The sequence below is a fragment of the Streptopelia decaocto genome (assembly GCF_964273445.1).
Source record: "Streptopelia decaocto genome assembly, chromosome: 1".
Classification (NCBI taxonomy): Eukaryota; Metazoa; Chordata; class Aves; order Columbiformes; family Columbidae; genus Streptopelia; species Streptopelia decaocto.
In genome coordinates this window covers 69,921,687-69,941,759 of record NC_138663.1, presented here as the reverse complement: position 1 = coordinate 69,941,759, position 20,073 = coordinate 69,921,687, and the positions used below count along the sequence as shown (strand labels likewise).

The following is a 20,073-nucleotide window of genomic DNA, read 5'->3' as shown; positions in this document are numbered from 1 at the left end:
TCCTTTTAACAAGATGTCATTAAAAAAAAACCCGCAAAACCAACAACTCCCAGAGTCAATTCAAGAGAAAGACTGTTTGGCATAGGCAAAAGCCCCAAAGTTTCTTTACCCCAGCAACCTTTCAAAGGCAAATCATAGTCAGCTCATTTGCACTTTCCCCCCTGCAGACTTTGCAAGATGGTGCATGTGATCTTCTCAGTGTTCCTCCCCAAATGATCATTATTTACCCCAGTCCTACCCCCAATGAACTAATCCATAACAGTCAACAACATGTAATAATCCAAATAGGGTATGACAATACCGAAAAACATACTCAAGAGAGTTAACCTTTGAACAAAAGAACATGCATCTTATAAGCAATTTGGCTTTTTGTCATAAATTCTTGTTAAGCAAGGTAGACCTGAATGGTGGCATTTTGTTGGTTTGGGCTATTTTTTTTTTTTTTTAATGGTCAGCATCTTTGCAGGTACTACAATTTCAACATTACAACAGAAAGATCACGTTTGAGTGAGAAAATAGCACAAAACAGTAGTCACATTCGTTTGCATCAGATACAATCACAGCACAAAGCTGATCAAGTTGCAGAAGTTGCAGGATGTTGAGAGACTGGGAGGCGAGTGGTAGGCAGAATTCCAGGAGCAGATGACTGGGATGAACGACTGGCATTTTCAGGGAGGAGACTGCTGGGATTAAGAAGAGGAAAAGAAAGAGACGCCACTGCAGCTGCCTGCCGTCCTAGCAGAAGTCCTAAACTATAGACGTTTGAATTAATGAGATCATTGCCTGGGAGGAGTATATTCAGTTGTTTCTGAATTTCTTGCAGGACCTGCAGCTGACTTTGCTGATTCAGAAGCAGCATATCCATATTTTCCCTCATTTTCTTCACTGTACAAAGATAAGAGAATGTTAATGCTCGCTATGTAAAAATACTTTGCATGGCAATTTAGAACCCTTTTTATACTTACACTCTTCAAGAACAAGACTCAAGTGATCCATTGTATGTTTCTCTGTACCACACCTTTGCTCTTCTTTATGATGCAGAAAGGTAACTTCAGAATGGTTTGCATCTGAAAGGAAGAGTGAGAAAGTCCAGAGTCCACTTTATCACTGCTCGCTAGGTCAGCATTTAAATATGCTTTCACACAAGAAAAAGGCAGTTACACCAGTAACAACTCTTCCTCTCACCCACATTTTAAACTCAAAACTTCCTTCAAGTCACATGTTGGCCTAAACTAAGCCAAAACAGAACAAAGACTGAAACCTTGAAACATTACAGACTTGGGTTTCATCACAAGCAAGACACCTTCCTCTTGCTTCTCCCATACCCTTTTTTTTAGGCCAGAAGGAAGGTGAGGGGGAAGGGAGGGCTGAGGAAGCAAAGCTGGAGCAAGGGACCTGTTAAAGAATAGGACAGCTGAGATTTAGTAAAAATGTACTCAAGTTGCTAATACATAAACCCCTTATTTGCAATTGTATCAGATACAGAAATCAGGTTTCATTCCTAATCCACACATTGCAAGGCCAGTGTGGCATGTGTTTGATCATACGGAAATTTTATTAGGGAGCTTCAATTACAATGATGCAGTAGCTATAGTCACTCCAGAATAAGTTTGCACACTTTCTTTTCAAGCAGGTATAGTATTAGGATGATCTGATATTAATTATTGGCCAACTGCCAGGGTAAAAAGGACACTTTTAAAATGAATTATAAACTCTTACATCTAAAAAACCCCTATAAAAAGCCCTTAAGGAAAAAAAAGGAGTGTAAGGTCCCATCTTTAGCTGTCATTATCAGAGTTACTAGGCCACCTTTCTACCTATGGACTGAGAGGTCTCAAACCTGACCTTAGGAATTCAGTTTTGCCATTTTGTTATAACTTCGTTATTATTTCCATTGCTAAGATGAAAAGCTCTTCCTGCTCAGATATTTTTTCTCAGGAGGAAAAACAAAACGAATTAAAAAGAAAAACCTCACACACAAGATACCTTCTTCTCATATGGCTTCATGTCTTAATTGCCCTGCTGTTACATGATCAAGACCCCAACATGCAGTACAATTCTATGGGTGGCTAGGCAAGACCCATTATTAAATATAAAATATTTTTGACCAAATATAAGGGGACTGCCCATGCAAAGGTACAACAGAAGGAAGAAAAAAAAAAAAAAAAGGCAGTTTTTATCCCAGAGTTTCTGGTCATTACCAGAACATGTAATATTACAAAAATCCAGAAAACACTCTACTTTAAACAATCACCTTGCGTGACAGCTTGTGCTATGCTAACAGCATTACAGAGGGATGGCAGTAGAGACTTCCCACTCCAGACAGCGAAAAGCTGCTCATTTCTTATTCACATATAACAAAAATTAACTGCTGGAAAATGCCAAGGCCCTGATTCACAACTAAATCCCTTCCATTTCCCTAAGCTTAGTGTTTTGTTGGCTAAGCGCCTCTGAAGATCTAGGGCTAGACATCAGGCAAAACTATAAAGCAGGAATTAGTGGGATCTGAGAGCTCTGCAGAGTCTAAGGTCCCATGCAGCCTTCATGGCAAAGTTTAAACTTAAGGCACTTCTCCAAATGACAGAGATTAATATATATTATATAGGAAGGGAAAAAACAAACAAACCAACCAACCCCAACTCATACCCACAGCGAGGAGGGAGAAGTGTTTAGAAACAAATGGAGACCACCGTATCTGATACATCCCCTGTTGAGTCTGTACAGCTTGCAATTAAACTCAATAGACTTTAATTCGGTTACCTGCTGTGCGTTCACTGGGTCTCTCTCTCAAATCAGTCTGTTGATGTTTGATGAAGTCTGAGCATAGACGGAAACTATCTCCACACTCGGTACACCTACAGGGCTTCTCATCTATATGGACTCTCTGATGCTGGAAGAGAGCTGCGCTTCCGCTGAAGCTTTTCCTGCACGAGGTACAGGAAAAGGCTTTCTTTTTCGCATGGATTTTGTGGTGAGCAATAAGGTTTGAGGAACGGCTAAAGGCCTTCTCACATTCCTTGCACTTGTAAGGCCTCTCCCCTGTATGGATTCTCTGGTGCATCACCAGGTTGGCCTTCCTGCTAAATCTCTTCCCACATTCTACACACTCAAACATTTTTTCTCTCGTGTGGGTTTGCAGGTGGTTCAGGAGCCTGGTGCTCCCCTTAAAGCCCTTACCGCATTCTGTACACTTGTAGGGTTTCTCTTCGGTGTGCAGTTTCTGAACATTGGCAACAAGGGCGAGTTTCTTGGAGGCTCTTTTTCGGTGAGGGGGTTTATTACACGCTGCTTCCTGCTCCCGTTGTGGACTGGCTGCCCCCCAGTCTGGGCTGTGGGCTTCAGGTAGCTGAGGCAGTACATCCTGCTTAAGGTGTTCCGAGAGGGCTCTCTCTATCTCGTTTTCACTCAAAATGCAGTTCCCTGATGGAATAAGAGAGCAATCTGACACTCCTCCTTCCTTAAGACAGATAAGCTGCTCCTTGTAAAATAAACTAATTTCTCAGGCCTAGCATCAAGTTGGACCAGATTCCCCTTTCCCAAAAAGGAAATTATGAAGATTGAGACAAGAAGATAAGGAAAAGAAAAAGCAGCACAGGGAAGAAGAGAGAGGTAAGAAACCCACCTCTTCTCTTCCTGACCCTCCCCATTTCCTTGATCTTCCTTCCCTCAGGGAATGGCAAAGGAAGTCTGCCAAAATGAAGGAAGGAAAAGGAACATGCTGAAACGTTTTATCCATCACAAATATCTACTTTTAGCTATTTGTTCCTGCAGATTTTGCTCAAAAGCCTTCCAGCCTGATGAATTAGTATTTAAACTCTGGTTTAAAGCTGTGCATTTGGCTGGGGATGGTTCAACACAAAGTCACCTCAACCTTCATTAGGCAAAATCAACAGGGAGGTTCAGGTTGTTCTTCATTTGCGTTAGTTAATATTTGTGAAAAAAAAAATATATATATAAATTACTTCTTTTGCATCAGTTTTTCTCCCTAATTAGCACAAGAACAGTTGTAATTATTATAGGTATACTGTATATTCATGCATGAGAAGTCAAAGGAGTTAGATTTTTTTTTGTGAGACACCAAGAAGCAAAATTCTTAACTAACGTTTCCTTGAAGAGACCAAATGCTCTCTATTTACATGACCACACCTGCCAAGATCTAAATACCAGTGATCAAAAAAACAACCAAACAACCAAACAATAACAAACGACAAAAAAAACCCCAAAACATATACCAAGGGCAGCTCAACTTTTACATCAAGGAATTACATCCAAGAGTTATCTTTCTCAGAGAGGGATGAAGACTCTCTCTCACAGGAGCAGTCACTCCCTCTCTCTATAACCAAGCAGCTGGTTATTCCCAGAGGCCCATGCAAAGACTGCAGGTCTCTAATAGTAAAAAGGGAAGTGAACAACCCTCCATTCCCATTTAGAGCTAGTGCCAGGGAGTCACACACCATTTCAGATACAGCTCCACAACTCCCTCAGACCTTCCTCACCCCTGAAAGAGCCTGAAAAAGACAAGTGTGCTGTCTTTCCTTCACTCCAAATGAACTGCACTGTCTTATTTTAAAACAGCTGATAGAATCCCACCACACAAAGAAACACAAAACACCACTGACAACCCTGCCCCAGCCTTGCATGCCATATCACATCCTAGCAAGCCAGGACAGAGCAGGCAGCTGAGAAGAAGGAACTCAGTGTCTCCAGCAACACTTGGTGGAGCCTCAAGCTTCCTGCTGGGATTTAACTACCACTGTTTACATCTCACCTGCACATTCTTCAATATCACTTTTCTCTGGCTCCTGGAGAAGAGAGAACACAGGCTCTATTACTGGCTCCATCTAGAAGAGATGAGGAGACCTGGAGTGTGAAACTTTCCTCACACAGATGGGAGGAGAAGGAACGGGGCAGACACAGGTGCAGCACATTTTAGCAGTACCCACAGGCTGCCTTGAATGGGTAAACCTGCACATGCTACTGAACGCCACCTAAACAGAGAGGTGACACACCTGAAGTCTGGCGACTTGCAAGCTGGAGACCTTAATAAAGAGACCAGCGTGACGAAAAGCAATGTCACCTACCCTCAACCTCCCTCTAACACCTCCCTCAGCCTCAACACCACCTTCTTCTTCCCAACCTGCGATACACCCCCACCAGCTAACAACTTCCCCCTGAGCAGCACCTCAGCCCGCCCCAGCCCTGCTTTTGGGCCGCCGGGTGAGCCCGGCCCGCTCCCAACCGCTGCCCCGGGCCCCTACCTTCCCTCCCGCGGGCTCCCAGGCCGGCTGCTACGGCGGGTGGGGGTCGGGCTTTAACCCTCCCCAGGCCTGCTGCCGGCTCTCCCTGCCGGGGGCAAGACAGCGACTGGCCCCGGGGAAGCGCTGCGCCCCACCCCGCCCCTCCTGCGCGGTGCCGAAAGGCCGGGGGAGGTGGGAGAGACGGGGGACAATGGGCTGGGCCCCCGGGCTGCCTTTCCTGGGGCTTGCTGCACGGCCAGGGCTGCGGATCCCCCGGCCTTAACCTGCCGAGCCGACCCGGGGCTACACGAGCAGCCCGCCAAGTTGTTCACAAATATTTCCTTTGTAGTTCTTTTTTTTTTTTTAACTATAAATTTCTTAATATATATTTTGAAGCTGAGTGTAATTTTTCCCCCCGTTAAACCTGTTCAAATTACCCATGAAAAGATAGCCATCCACTTTAAAGCCCAGATTCCCAGTAACCTATAAAAATAATTTGGCTTACATTACACTAAAAAAATAAATGGAAGCACAGTATACCTGTTGCCAAGATCTTAAAGAAAATCAACCATAAACTTAGACAATATTAAAGCCAGAAATTTCCCCTTCAAATCCGAATAGTCATTAGGTGTGAGATTTATTATAATCTCAGTTTCTTAAGCTTTGTTTAATAAATAGCTCAGCTTTAAACATAAAGCATTTCTGAGATCTATTTATCATATTTCACTCACAAGACAAATTGAAAATTCTAGTTTTTTTATTTTCCACTACATTCAACAAACTTCTTGTCAAGTCTGGAATAAAGAAAGGAATTATTTAATAAATAGCAAGTGTAATTCAACAGCTTACAAAATCATGACATTGATAATTTATGTGGGTTAAATAAATAATTAAATGCATGTTAACTTATACAACTGCTTGTGCAGTGTATTCTCCTCACTAACAAAAAAAAATGTTTATTTTATGAAAAGACTACTCTTAGTTCAAGATTTCTGAATGTTCAGCAAACAATAAGAATCAATCTTTCCTTTAGGAAAGAAACCCCTTAAGAAGTATGCCTATATGATATGATTAACATCGCTTACTTAATTCAAATTTGCTCACTTGATTCAAACTATGATTAAAATCCTCATTATAAATTAGTTTGGTATGAATTAAACTCCTGTAGATTATTCACAACAAACCATCCTGCTGTCATCCTCCAGCCTTTTATTGCTGTTACTCTGATGATGCTCACCTCTGTGCACAGGGTGTTTCAAAGCTTTTATCAATGCACCCCTGGCCGTCTTCCCAGTTTTTCCTTACCCAGTTCAGCAACTAGCTTCATTTCCATTTCCTTCAGCCCTGCCACTCCAAAGATCTGGAAGTACTTCTGAGCAACAGAAAAAAAACACATTCCCAAACAGCTATAGGTCCTCTTCCTTTTTCATACCCACGTCCTTTGTGCCGCCACCCTCTGGGAGGTTGATTATTGTCCTGTTCAAGGATCAGCATCTTCTTTTGCGTTGGCATGTAAATATTAACGTAACCTTCCTCAGTGCGGTACTCCTGCAGCTGACTTACTGACAATTTGATCCTGGGTCCCATTTTCCCTACCTGTGATTATTTTCCAGGCATACACCCCAAGCTCCATTTCCAGCTGGTAGAGAGCAGGCTGAACACAATTGCTACTGCATTTTTCCCATTTTTTTTCCCTTTTTTTCAGGACTTTAAGCTGTGCTCCCTTGCAGCCTCTGTGAAAGCCTTTAGCAAAGGCTTTCCCCTCCTTCAGCTGACTACACCAGGCACTCAGTGGGTAGGTACGTCACTGACCCTTCGTCTTGTTTTTCCATCTCATGTGAACACATTTTCTTATTTACACAAATTTCTCTCTTGCAATGGCTAATTCTCCTGGTCAACAACACATATTTCAGTGGAGCAACATTTGGATATGAGGCCTGTAGAACAATTACTCAACAGAAACATTTAAAAGGGACTGGGAATAAATTATAAAACAGTTCGGCACGTACAGTGGGGACAACAGAACTGTTTTCCCGCCATATCAAGCTGGAAGGAAAAGTTGTGGTAAGTTTGCTCAAGGGCAGCAAAGCATAAAAAAGTATTTTGTTTCTTCTTCTTTCAACAATTGTGGAAATCACTGCATTTAACTCTGATTATTTAACAATCCTAGGCAATTTTTAATGAATATTCATGTCAGTATTTAAACAGAGACAAGCATCAGTTCATGTTCTGCAAACCTTTGCATCCCAAGCCAAAAATAAGTGTGTCCTGTCCTCTTGGTTGACTCAGTACTTCCAAATGATGCACCTCAACTGCATGAGTGTCTCATAAAAATCTTGACGTTTTTCGTAAATCCAGATATTTTTTTTTTCCCATGCACTCTGAGTTTGTTGTTTTTTGTTTTTGGTTTTGTTGTTTTTTTTTTTTTCATCAAAATAGCCACTGTTCCTCATTTAGAGAGCAGTTTGGGAACTTACCAGGTGCTGGAATTTGGGAATCATAGAATGTTTTGGGTTGGCAGGGACCTTCAAATATTGCCCCAGTCCTGCCATGGGCAGAGACATCTTTCACTATATGAGGTTGCTGAAAGTCCCATCCAACCTTGAATGCTTCCAACTATGAGGCTGCCACAACCCCCCGGGGAAACCTGTGCCTTACCAGCCCCATGGTAAAAAATTTCTTCCTTATGTCAAATCTAAATCTACCCTCTTTCAATTTAAAACCATTGTCCCTTTTCTTGTCACTACAGGCCCTGGTTAAAAAAGTCTTTCTTATCAGCCCCCATTATATATTGAAAGGCCACAATAAGGTCTTCCCAGAGCCTTCTCTTTATTCTGTAGCTGGAAAAAAGAAATCTGAGAGAGGAAACAGGCAGTTGTGATACGAAGACATGCTGGGGAGCTTTAAGTGAAGAAAATAATTGAAGCAACAGAAAAATGTAGCAGCGTGAGGAAGCTTGTGAAGGCTGCAGGACAGCATGGCAAGAACTGGAAGCCATGGCACAGGCAGGGTAGCAGAGCAGGCTGGCCAACTGAGAAGGCCAACAATACTTCGGTCTTGTTTGCTTCCTGCTGCCCGGTGGTGTTCGACTGAATGCAGATGTTGCACTTCCACGGAGTGGGGCTGCACCCCTATGGCTAAATCCAGCCATGCCCAGGCCCCGCTGTGTGACCTGTGTCAGCACGGTGCCTGGACACAGACCTGCTCCGGCCTCTCCTCGCTCCTTCCAAATCCCCCAATGGGGCCAGGCCACGGGTCGCTGCCCGTGCCCCGGGGACAGACAAGGACGAGCGGCTGGGAAAGGCCGGCGGCCGCCCTGGGGCAGCGGGGGAGGCTGCGAGGTGCGCGACGCCTCGGGAACGGCGGCGGCAGAAGCCGCGGGCGGGGAGAGGCTCCACCGGGGGCCCAGCCCAGCCCCGCCGCCGGGCCGGGCCTCACCTGCCGGGCCCTCCTGCAGCCCCGCGCCCGGCCAGGGGGGAACCTCCGGCCGATGCCTCCGCAGTGAGGTGCGGAGAGCCGGACTGGCCGGGGCCGGAAGGGTTACAGCCGTAGAGGCCGGCCAGCCGCCTGCCGGGAGCCGCAGGAAGTGCCGGCGGGGAGGGCAGGGAGGCGGGCAGGCCCCGCGAGGGGGAACTTCCCCTCCCCGCGGCCGGGAGCTGCGCCCCGCGCCCCCGCCGCCCCGCCCGGGCCGGGGCCGCGCCGCCGGGCGGAGGTGAGGCGGGCACCGCGGGTCGCCGACCCAGGGCGGGTGCTCATGAGGGACCGGGGACTGGGCTGCAGGGTGGCGCCTCGGGGCGGGGGTTGGTTTTCCAGGAGGGCGGAGGGGCTCGGAGGGCCGGCAGGGCGCAGCCGCCGGGCCCCGCCGCTGCCTGCCGGTCTGTCCGCCTGCCCGCTCCGCCTCCTCCTCGCTCCCGGTAGCTCCTTGCCCCGGTCCAGCGCCTCGGCCTCCCGTGTCCCGGCCCAGCCCAGCCCCCTCAGGTGGGGAGCGGCGGTCGGGGTGGGCGCGGGGTGCGCCCCCTCCCCAGCGCCCGTGTCGGTCGGAGGTGACGGGGTCGCCGCGCAAGCGGGTGGCAGAGAGCGAGGGAGGATGGAGCCGGTCCCGACGCTTTCGCGTCTCCCTTGGAAGCGGCCGAGCCGGAACGGAGTGGGCGGGAGGAGGGCGGCACCTGACCGGGGCCGTGTGGGGCGGCTGCGGTGGCCAAGCTGGGTAGAGAAGTGGGAGCGCGGGCCGTGGCTGAACGTGTTGTTTGCGTCTGGACTCTCCATGTGTCCCAGCAGGTGATGGGAGCATGAGTGAAAATGAGGGGGAGCTCCAGAGAGATGGACCAGAGACAGCGGAACCCTGCAGGGCCATTTCGGACTTTTTCATGAGGGAAGCTTCCCCTCCAGGCTGCGACCAGGAGCTGTCTTGTCCAAGGCCAGACCTTCTCTCTCCAGAGACTGGGGCAGAGAAGACTTCTCGCTGTGGCTTTCGGAAGCGGAAGGAGACAGTGGTGCATCAGCGAGCATTCATGGGAGAGAAGCCTTACATCTGCATTGAGTGCGGGCAGAGCTTCAACCGCAGCTCTGACCTGATCCGCCACCAGAGGATCCACACCGGGGAGAAGCCCTACATGTGTGCTGACTGTGGCAAGAGCTTCAGCCGCCGCTCCCACCTCATCCAGCACCAGCGCGTCCACACGGGTGAGCGACCATACCAATGCAAGGACTGCGGGAAGAGCTTCAGCCAGAGCACCCATCTGGTGCAGCACCAGCGCAACCACACTGGCGAGAGGCCCTATGTCTGTGCCAAGTGTGGGAGGAACTTCTACCAGAACTCAGGCCTGCTCCGCCACGCCAACTTTCACACAGGCGAGAAGCCCTACAAGTGCCCCCAGTGCGGGAAGCGCTTCAGCGACAGCTCCAACCTCATTGCCCACCAGCGGCTCCATACAGGCGAGAAGCCCTACAAGTGTGCTGACTGCAACAAGTGCTTCAGTGAGAGCTCTAAGCTGGTCATCCACCGGCGTGTCCACACAGGTGAGAAGCCGTACCTGTGCCCTGACTGTGGGAAGAGTTTCAGCCAGCGCTCGCACCTCGTCCAGCACCGTCGCACCCACACTGGGGAGAAGCCATACAAGTGTGCTGAGTGTGGGACCTGCTTCAGTGACAACTCTACCCTCATCCGTCACCGTCGTACCCACACTGGGGAGAAACCTTTCAAGTGCTCCCACTGTGGGAAGAGCTTCAGTCGCAACTCCTACTTAGTCTCACACCAGCGGGTACATGTGTGGCCTGGGGGTGCTCTAGGATGAAGCTCTTGATCCAGGCCTGTCCAAAATGTGCCTAAGGGATGAGAGGGTATGACCACACGAGGGTGCCTGGATTGTAGGCAGCTGGCCAGAATAATACCTTTGGCCTGTGTTGCCATTTTCAGTACCTCCTTCTCCCAGCACACCTCATGCATTGACAGAAAATGAGCAGTACTTGCAGTGGGTGGTTCTGTCATCCTATCATCCTCTTGTCCCAGTACTGGAATCAGATGCCATCTGCCAAGCAACCAAGGTACAGAGGTTTCCTCTCACCTCTCTGTGAGAGGTGTCTGCCTGGGAGCCTGAAGAGAAAATGTGCAGTATCAGGTCACGTGATAAGAAGCTGCTTGGTCATGCACTATGTGCATGTGTGGTTCTGTCAGAGGAAATACCATGGGAGATGGGGTCCTTAAGTCGCTTTGTTCTGCACATAGCTGAAATGTTCTGACCTATGTAATACTGCACAGGTCTATGGAAGCTCATCATGCTTGTGGTCTAATCCAGGTCTGTGTCTTGTACAGCAGTCAGGAAGGTCAAAGCTAAGCAAGTCCTGCTGAGAAGCTGGAGACTCTACATCATGCATATAGAGTATGCAGGCCAACATGAAGCACAGGCAAAGACCATTGGAATCTGCTTGGAAAAGGAACATGTAGGAACCAGAGGAGGAAAGCGCGCCTGCAGAGGTTTTCTGCAAATGCTGCTTGGGTGATAGGAACAAGGAAGCTGCGGGATAGGGATATGGCCTGTTCTGGAATCTCAGAACTGGTGGGTAACTGGTATAGAGAACTCATACCTGAAGGCTTAAAAAAAAAGTCAGGATTATGCTTGCTGCTACTAAGACCATGGTACGCAACTTGACAGGGTATATGGAGGTCACCTGTGAGTTTGTACTGGTAGCCTCCTCGTTCTGCAGAATTCATATTCACAGATATGGTTCAAGTGGGCTGGCATAAGCTGTGTTGCAAAATGGGACAGAGCGACAGCATACTGGGACTGACTTGATTCCATACCAGTATTCCTCAAGTCCTATTTTGACTAGTGTGTGTGCATGTGTGTAACATCTATATGTATGTATTCACATATGTATGAACCAGCTTTTATACTAAGTGTGTATTCACACTCACATGTGAGTGATCATGTGTGCACATGCCATCGCAGTGGTCAAAATGGTCAGTGGTGTGACACTACACCGTATCAGTACTTCTCAAAATGCTAAACATACTGTATAAACGATAGCATTTTTAAGTAAGAAGCTGGGAGAAACAGGTTTTGTACCAAAACATCTGAATTTTCATATCCAGACATTCAGTTTTACACTGATTACTTTGTGTGTGTGTGTGTGTGTGTGTGTGTGTGTGTGTGTGTGTGTTAAAGACCTAGGACTGAGTTGTTTTATTTATATATATATATATATATATATAAATGTGTAGCCCCTATGGTTGCTAAGAATGACTTCAAAATGTCACTCAGCGTAGTGCTCTCCCCTCATTTTACACAGGTACGTATCAGTGGCAGCTGTAGGATGTACCCCCCTCATGGTTTTAACTACAAGGAATTGCAGTGCAACATTTTACATGGTTTGTATTTATGACTGTTTTGCCGCTTATCATTTTAGTGATGAAACCAACTGGCGTGCTTATCCAGCACTGCTGGAGCTTAGAAAAAAGTTCTGGTTTTGCAGTGTACCTTACTGATCCTGTAACTGGTTCCATGGCTTCAGTGAGTCTCTGGAAAAAGGCATGCAGACTGAAGCCAGTGAAAGGAATGAAACTATGGTGAAGAAGAGATGAAGGAAATAAAGATGCCAAGAAGATCCATGGATTTGAGCAGCTGCTGGCCAGGGATGCTTGTGAATGGCTTGCTCTACCAAACTGGCTACTTGGAGGGATTGCAGGGACCCTTTCTGCAAGCCCCAAGGCACTTCTGGTACTAAGCTGCTGATAAAATGTTATTTACATGTAATTTAATAACAAGGAGCTGTAGAGGCAGCACAAAATTGTTTGCAGCTCCTAGAGGAACAAGGCACCTTTATGTGCAGCTGCTCAGGGAAATAGAAGGTTTCAGAAATTAGATGAGCTTTGTTTACATGGGAACCAAAGCTGTCATTTGCAAATGCACATTTTTACTTTTAGCTTTGTGTTTATTTGGGGGTTTTGTGTGTGGTTTTGTTTGTTTGCTCTTTTTTATCAACAGCTTCAAACCAATTACTTCTTGAATTCAGTATCAATTCTGGCAAGTGGTTTGGAAATACAACTAATGATCATCTAGTTGGTTCCAGAAGCATCAAGATTTTCATTTGCTAGCAGACCTTCAGAAGGAATACTATAGTTCTTGGCTGATAGGCTCATTTTTAACTGAATTCAAAGGTTATGCTACAGTCCAGCTGTAGAACTGATCAATTTATGTGGGTCTGTCCTATTCCAGTTGAAGTGTCCTAGAGGAAATACACAGCATTAAAACTGTTTGGCTGAGAAGCTCTGTTTGCCAGGGAAAGGCATCTTGTGGATGCAGCTTTTCCTTTGGCAATCTGAACTGAGTTGCTGTGGCAGATCAATGAAATCAAACGCAGGTCTGCACATAGTTGAGCTCAACTCAAAACCCTCACATTGCGGTTCTGGTTTGAGAAGCCAATGGCCTCCAAATATGCCTTCACAATATTCCTCAGAGTATTTCTTTCTCTATCTACATGCTTTGTGTTCTGTGCTCTATAAATTAAAAGGATTGACATGCATCTATTTCTAAGATCTTTACGAATGTATTGAAAACTGTAGTCAAATCAGAGTGGCTTTAGGTTTCACAGCACACTGCCAGTGCAGTAGTTGTAGCAGCTGGAATTGGATTGCTCACTAGTGTAAGCGCATATCTGGAGTTCCTTTCCACAGCCACTGTCAGTTTTCCCTGCTGAGTGTCATTTGGTTGAAATAATTCACTTTCTCTAGCCTGTCTGCCATTTACTGTTTGTGATCTTCCAGCTGGATAGAAGAATCTGGGCACCACCCTTCCTTTGCCGTTGCAGAAGTTACAGGGCACATTCCCTTTCTTCCAGGGATTTAATAATTCTGTGGGCAGCACAAACTCAAGAGCCAAATTCAGAAGACAGAGGTATAGGCATGAGCAGAAAGCCAGGAACTAGAAGGTTTACTTTCACGGCAGCTAGCTCACTGGCCTCTCTACCAGCCATCTACTCCCTCAGGATCATAGTGGGAGTCTGCTGGAAAAAGCAAAAGGTAGTCAGCTACTATCATTTCCAGCAGACCATCCGAGGCACACTCCATTCCAGAGCTGTGGTCACCAGCTGGTGCCCAGATCCTCCTACCAGCTGAGGGAGCTCTGTAGAATACGGTAAATTCCGGTTGTGCTTATGGTGCTTAGATACTACAGTGAGACTATGGCACTTTAGAAATACCTAAGATAGACAAATGGATGAATAACGTGTCTGAAATAAAATTTCTCACCCTAGTGTACTTTTTTATCCCATCTTTTTTTCCTTGTTTCTCCCCAGAGTGACCTTTTTGGCTTCTGGCAGGACCAGGTTTGAAAATACGTGTGTCATCCTTTGCAGAGGGATGATTGTTACTTAGCACAGCTGCTGTGCAATGCAAATAAGAATTTGGAGGTGAGGTATTCTTAGTCTTCAGTTTCGTCTAACAATTCTGCATGAATCTGAAAAAGCCAGAAGGTGGCACGTGGTGTTTACTGTTCCTTTATGAGAGAAAGTGGCAGAACCTCATTTTGCAGTGACATACCATCCTGCTGGTTGATGAACCTGGTTCTACCAGAGCTGCAGTTGCTCTAAGGAGATTATCTCCACGGTTCTGTCACCTAGGTTGTATGGGATCCAGTTTTCTAGTCCCCTGCTGACAAAGTATATGCAATAGTGATAACCGAAATACAACTTCTTTTACATCCCTTTCTTCATTGTTTGTGACTTGGAAAACAATTTTTTTTTCATCTTGGACAAGAGCTGTGTTTTAATGTGTTTAATAAATTTTTAACAGTATCTAATATGCAATCTCTGGAGCAATTTTTCAGATATAGCAAACAAACAAAACTGCCCTTGTATGCACAATAAACTATTATTTCTGGCCCTGTTACCTCTTTACCCCAGCAACACTGGTCTGAACAGCCAGAGACACAACAGTGGGAGCCTCCATCTCTGAAAAAAAGGAAAATACAGGGTATTCGAAGAGATGGAGCAAACAGAGGCCAAAAGAGGCATCTACTTTGCTGCTCATTCCCTCGTGTCCCAAGCTCTGAAAGGCCTTCAGCCCTTCCATGCCAAACCTGATACATCTCACAAGCAGCCTGATCCACCTCTCAGCTCTCCCCTCCCTTTTCTCATTCAGGTGATTGCTGGCTATCTTAGTAGAAAATGCATGAATCCACATGATAAAACCGTTTGTGCAGTCCTGATGGTTTCCTTCTCACAGCCTGGCCTGTTTGGGACACTCATTCACGTGAACAGACGTGACAGCCCAGGAAGCAGAGACCATAGGAACAAAACTTTTTAGAGGAAGCAAAATTTTCCTCCTTCTTCCTGAGACTCGCCATGGAGGTATCTGGAGCTGCAGATCGCTGACTCTGTACCTGGGAGACATGTTGGGATGGGTGGGACAGCATGGTCAGAGCACAGTAACCCTTCAAAGGTAAGCGAAGGCACCCAACAGTTAAAGCAAGCCATACCAGGTCCAAACGTTGTAATGGATGCAGAGAGTGTAAAGATGTGCAGACCCCTTTGTTCCCTTCCCTTTGGCGCTCTGGCTGCAAAGCACAGCTCTGTTGGATGTAAAGGTTGGTGTTGCTTAGAAGAGACTTGTCTGAACAGCCATACGGGCAGGCAGTTCAAAATAACTCCACCACACCACAGCAAACCTTGGCTGCACAGCACTGAGGGACTGAGCAAAGTAACCCCCTATCTGAGAGAGCAAAGCTACTCACAGAACTCACAGCAAGTCCCAGGAAGCTAAAGCAAGGAAGCTGCTTGGAAATGCACCTGGTCTGACCCCTGACAAAGCTTCCTCAGAAAGGCTTCTCTGGTAATAGTGCAAGGACAACTGACCTGCACAAGCCTGTCTCCCTCCTCTGGGCATGGGTAAGGCTGAGGGTAATGGCATGGCATTATTAAGAAGGGCAACACAGCCGAAGTAGGGGTGTCGCAAGGCATTTGCCAGCGCAAAAGTGAAAGGTTGAACCAGGCCACCGTGTGAGGGAAAGGGTAAGCAGAAGAGATTGAAGTGTGATGAACAGCTAAGAAGAAAGACTGGGGAGCTGGGTTTCCTGAAGCTTCTGGGAAGACAAGGTGATTTAGGGGTTGTAACAGCTGCACGTGAGAAGGGTCACCATTCTCCAGACCCCCCAAGTAATTGCTCCCTCATATCTGGACTTGTTTTTTTGCTTCTTGGAGCACTTGCAATTCCTCTGCTGCCGGTCATGTGTTGCTTTGAGCTATTTTCTCTACCTCAAACTGACCATCACCAAAATGCTGCTGAACTCTACCTAGCTATGGTTCAGGTGTTTCCTCTTCCCTATCCTTAAGCACAGAACCACAGAGGAGGCTTCTCTGTGTCAGTCCCTATTCTGTCAATGTTTTCCCTCACAAAATGACAGTCTCTCCTTGCTTACCCCAGATCACCCCAAAACACAAACAACATACATCTGTCTTTACAGAGGGCAGAGCTTTTGACAGGCGTACATCATCTGATCTGCCTTTTCCCAGCCTTAGCCCAAGATCTTGTTTTCTAAGGCAGGGACTGAGAAGTTGCTTCCCACAGCTCTGAACCTGGCTGTTGTGCTTAAGAAGATGCCTCTTTGCTGGTCATCTGCTTTCTTTTCTTGCTTGATTGTTTTAGCAGCTGACCTTTGATTTATCTCTATTGCCTCCAGGCAGGTGCAAATACCAAGCAAACCAGGAAAAACAGAATTTACATATAGTATGCATTGGAGAGACTGCAGACATCTTCCCAATTCATTGGACGTATGGGCAAACCTTTATGTGATCCTAGGGTCAAATAGGAACCACAAGCTGCATTATTGGAGAAAAAAAAAAATCTTTTAACAATTATCACAAGAAGGGAAGCAGCAATGGGAATGCAGGAGGCAGGGGGTGGAACAGGTATTTTTTTCATGTGTCTAGAGAGAGAATTAAAATCACTGAACAGGAATCCTCACATTCTTAGAAAGTTGAAAGATGATGGCAAAATATGGCAGTACTTCATTTGTACCCTTGAAATCTAAGTAGTTACCTGGCATGGTTGACAAAGATGTTACGTCTCGGGCCTATTCTGAGCACAGAGGTTAGCATGGGAGCATTCAGCTTTGCCTTAGGGAAGCCACATCCTGCCTTAAGCCTCAGGCACTTGCTTTCATTTGCCTAATAAGTGATGTAGCTGTTAAGGTTAATGTGTGGGTTCCAACTGCACCTTCCACCTCAATGAGCCACTAATGCATGTGAAGAAAAAGTGAATTCTTTTCTGAAGAAATGTAACTTGACAAGATCTTGAAATTCCTCAGGCTCTGAAGCTCTTGATGCTTCACTTTCATTTCCATCAGTACCCAAACTGGCCAGCTGCCAGCAGGGGCATTCCTGGGGAGGGAAGCAGTGAAGTGCCAAGTCATGAGTAGAAGGGGGAGAAAAAGGAAATGACTGATATTTAAAAATACTCAACCCAGGAGGGTTGAGACAGAAGCCAGAAGAAACCCAAATATGGCTTTGAGTACAAGACAGAATGAATAATTACAGATGTTCCTCTCCAAGCCTATCAGTAGGTGAAAATCACGTCACTGCTGCTGTGATGGTGTGGGTTAGTGCTGGTACATCACAGCAGTGTTATTTTGTTTTCTAGAGCTGAGAATAAATGTTCTTCTGAAATACATCTACAAATTGGTACCTCTCTCTGTAACAAAAAGCTATTAGATTCATGTCTGTGAAGAATACCCTTCTATTCTCTTGCTTAGTGCTAGCAAACCCCCATATCTGCAGTACTCTTCCAGCACTTAAAAATAATGGTAACTTTCTCCCTAATCCGCAGAATAAACAACCTACATCAGTTGAATAGCAGCCACTGCCTTTACCTTTTTTGCAAATCCATCATGTGAAGGCCTGTTAAACTAAACCTTGTGTGAAGATGTTTTGTGCTGGCATCTGTGCACAGTGAGGTTTGCTCTCTCATCCCTTAAGAACACAAGCAAAGGATTCCTGCATCCTCACCCACAAGGCTCCTTCAACTGGCTGAAAAATTCATATTTCTTGTAGCAAACAGGTATCTCTGAGGCTGGGCTGTCATGACTTCCTGCAATTGCAAACTGCTCTCACTGACTTGTGACAGCAGACGACATCAGGTGGCTGAGGCTCTTGCCATCCGCAGCCACTCGTTGGGTTATTTTTAACTTGGATTGCTTCCCCGATCCAGTGTTCAGTGCAGCTCCACAAACAGCAGGGTTGGCACGAGTGAGGGAAAATTGCAGTCTGGGGTGGGTGGTAACAAACATCCAAAGAGCTCAGCTGTTCCTTAAGTTGGTATTGCCACCATGCAATCATGATATGAAACAACAGGTCCGGGGAACAACAGAAACTTAAAAGAAAGCAGAACAAAATCATTAAGCAGAACTGTACAATTTTCATGCACAGAAGAAATGTTTCCAGAGGAGGACCACCTTATGAATCTTTTCTTTTCCAAATGTACATCACACAGCTGGAATTGGTGCTCATCTCTGGCTAACTAGCTTTGACGAGTGGAGCTGCCAGGTGTATACTATCCTTCTCAACCTACTGAATCTGTGATTCCACCTGCATTTATTTGGAAAACAAAATCAGTGTTCCTCATCCCCACTTCTGCGTGTCCTTGTGGTCATTTACGTCCATGCTCGGCTCACTGTGCCAGTGCAGCTGTGTGTGCAACTGCATAATGACGCAGATTGGAAAGTTTCAATGACTGAAGAGAGAGAGTTCCCCACTCTACCCTAAATTATTTTTAGCTGGATCAGTTCCTGATCCAGTCCACTGTACAGACACACAAACAGCTGTGTCAGCGTGACAAGCGGAAAATGTTTGAGGGGAGGGAAGGAGAGGCTTAGACAAGTTTAATCATTACTGGTACCAAACAGGAAACCACAATCATGAATTATTGCTTTAAGTGCCCAGCAGCAATTATTTAAACTTTTGTACAGCTACTTTTCTTGCTCCTTATGCAAGGCCTAGGGAACTCCACAAGTCTGTGCTACTGGAATAAAATACCATTGTGCCTGGTTTAGCTGCACTGCTCTCAGTGAATCAAGGGAAGCTGAATGCAAGGAGTCTGTTGGTATGTATAGCAGTGAGGGTTCCTCATAGGTTGCTTACCTGCTTGTACTTTTGCCAGCCTATGCACTTAAATGTCAAGTCCTGCAGAGATCAAATTTTGCCATCTTAGTAGTCTGGACACCAGCCATGAGCAGTTATCTAGAAGTGTGCAAAATGTGTTTAGAAAATGCTCTAGAGATGATCCTCTGGCATTTCAGAGCAACATGTGGCTTGCTTTGGAATGCTCCAAGTGTTGCAGCACAAATGACAAGTGGCACATTCTCTGCTCTGCGAAACAGTGGTATTTTTGTCTTCATACCCTGAGGCTCAAGGTAACCCTGACTGCTTCAACCCCTCTTCATGCTCCCTTCCTCCATCTAGGACACACTTGCAGGTTGGGTGAACAAAGAAAAGTCCTTACCGAGTTGTGGCAGCTTGATTTTGTCTCATGTGCTGTTGTCCTAACCTGGAAGTTTGTTTTCTTGTCAGAACTGGTTTGATGAAACGTGGGTAGATTTTGGTTTTCATTGTCTTTTGCTGCTGGGATGCTCTCTCCTGTTTCCTCCTTCCACAGTTGTGTGCTCCAACAGGCAGCACAAAGGAAGGGATGGGGAGTCAAGGCTCATTTCCTCCTGTCCATATGGAGAATTATGTTGACTTCTGTGGGAAAAGCATCTTCTCTTTGTGTTCAGAGTAGCAGGTTAAAAACCAGAGAGCTGGTATATTCTCCAGCACTTAGAAGGGGGGACTTAATTAGGGAAAGGAAGGTCCTGAGTTTGGATGTCTGTCCGCTGCAGCCTCCTGTCCCAGCTGCAGGGCGGGCAGCAGACTGAAACAGCAGAATCCAGCAAGGAAGATCATCTGAAGTATGAGGAGCAAGTTCCTCCTCTCGCACAGGCTTGGCTAAGGAGACAGCAGGGGAGAGCAGCCAGAGCTACAGGCAGGACAGGGGATCCCAGCGTCATGGAAAAGAGGAAGAGAGTGTGGGGAGGGATTGCTGTTCTGTTAATTTCCCAGAGAAAAACACAATTTAAGATACGTTTCTTACAAATATATGAAACTTAATTTGATACTGTTTGTTTGTTTTGTTTTTTTCAATAACATGACCTCTCTACATATTTAATTAAAAATCAAGGATGATAAGAGACGCACCAAAAGTAAGACCTTAGCCCAAAGCACAAACTGAAATGACTTTCCTTCTTCCTTTAGCAGCACTTTGCCTGGTTTCTAAAGGTGGCTGTTAGCTTCTGTTTGAGACAGTTCACAT

At 46.1% G+C, this 20,073-nt stretch overlaps 2 protein-coding genes and 1 long non-coding RNA gene across 3 annotated transcripts; 1 reads left to right on the top strand and 2 right to left on the bottom strand.

Annotated features, from left to right (window-relative positions):
* Positions 1-413: 413 nt before the first annotated feature.
* On the bottom strand, positions 414-5,997 carry LOC309437694 (uncharacterized protein). Its single transcript, XM_082048355.1, has 6 exons — positions 5,969-5,997; positions 5,010-5,039; positions 4,769-4,841; positions 3,178-3,420; positions 966-1,067; positions 414-885 (listed from the first exon to the last, which is right to left on the bottom strand). The coding sequence occupies exons 3-6, from the start codon at positions 4,839-4,841 to the stop codon at positions 575-577; spliced, it is 729 nt and encodes a 242-aa protein (XP_081904481.1). The 5' UTR covers positions 5,010-5,039; positions 5,969-5,997; the 3' UTR covers positions 414-574.
* A 2,852-nt stretch (positions 5,998-8,849) lies between these two features.
* Positions 8,850-14,533, top strand: LOC309437686 (uncharacterized protein). Its single transcript, XM_082048344.1, has 2 exons — positions 8,850-8,949; positions 9,516-14,533. The coding sequence occupies exon 2, from the start codon at positions 9,527-9,529 to the stop codon at positions 10,529-10,531; it is 1,005 nt and encodes a 334-aa protein (XP_081904470.1). The 5' UTR covers positions 8,850-8,949; positions 9,516-9,526; the 3' UTR covers positions 10,532-14,533.
* A 3,072-nt stretch (positions 14,534-17,605) lies between these two features.
* LOC309437702 lies at positions 17,606-19,591 on the bottom strand. Its single transcript, XR_014183601.1, has 3 exons — positions 19,228-19,591; positions 18,867-18,965; positions 17,606-18,099 (listed from the first exon to the last, which is right to left on the bottom strand). It is a non-coding gene; the product is annotated as an uncharacterized lncRNA (long non-coding RNA).
* Positions 19,592-20,073: the final 482 nt, after the last annotated feature.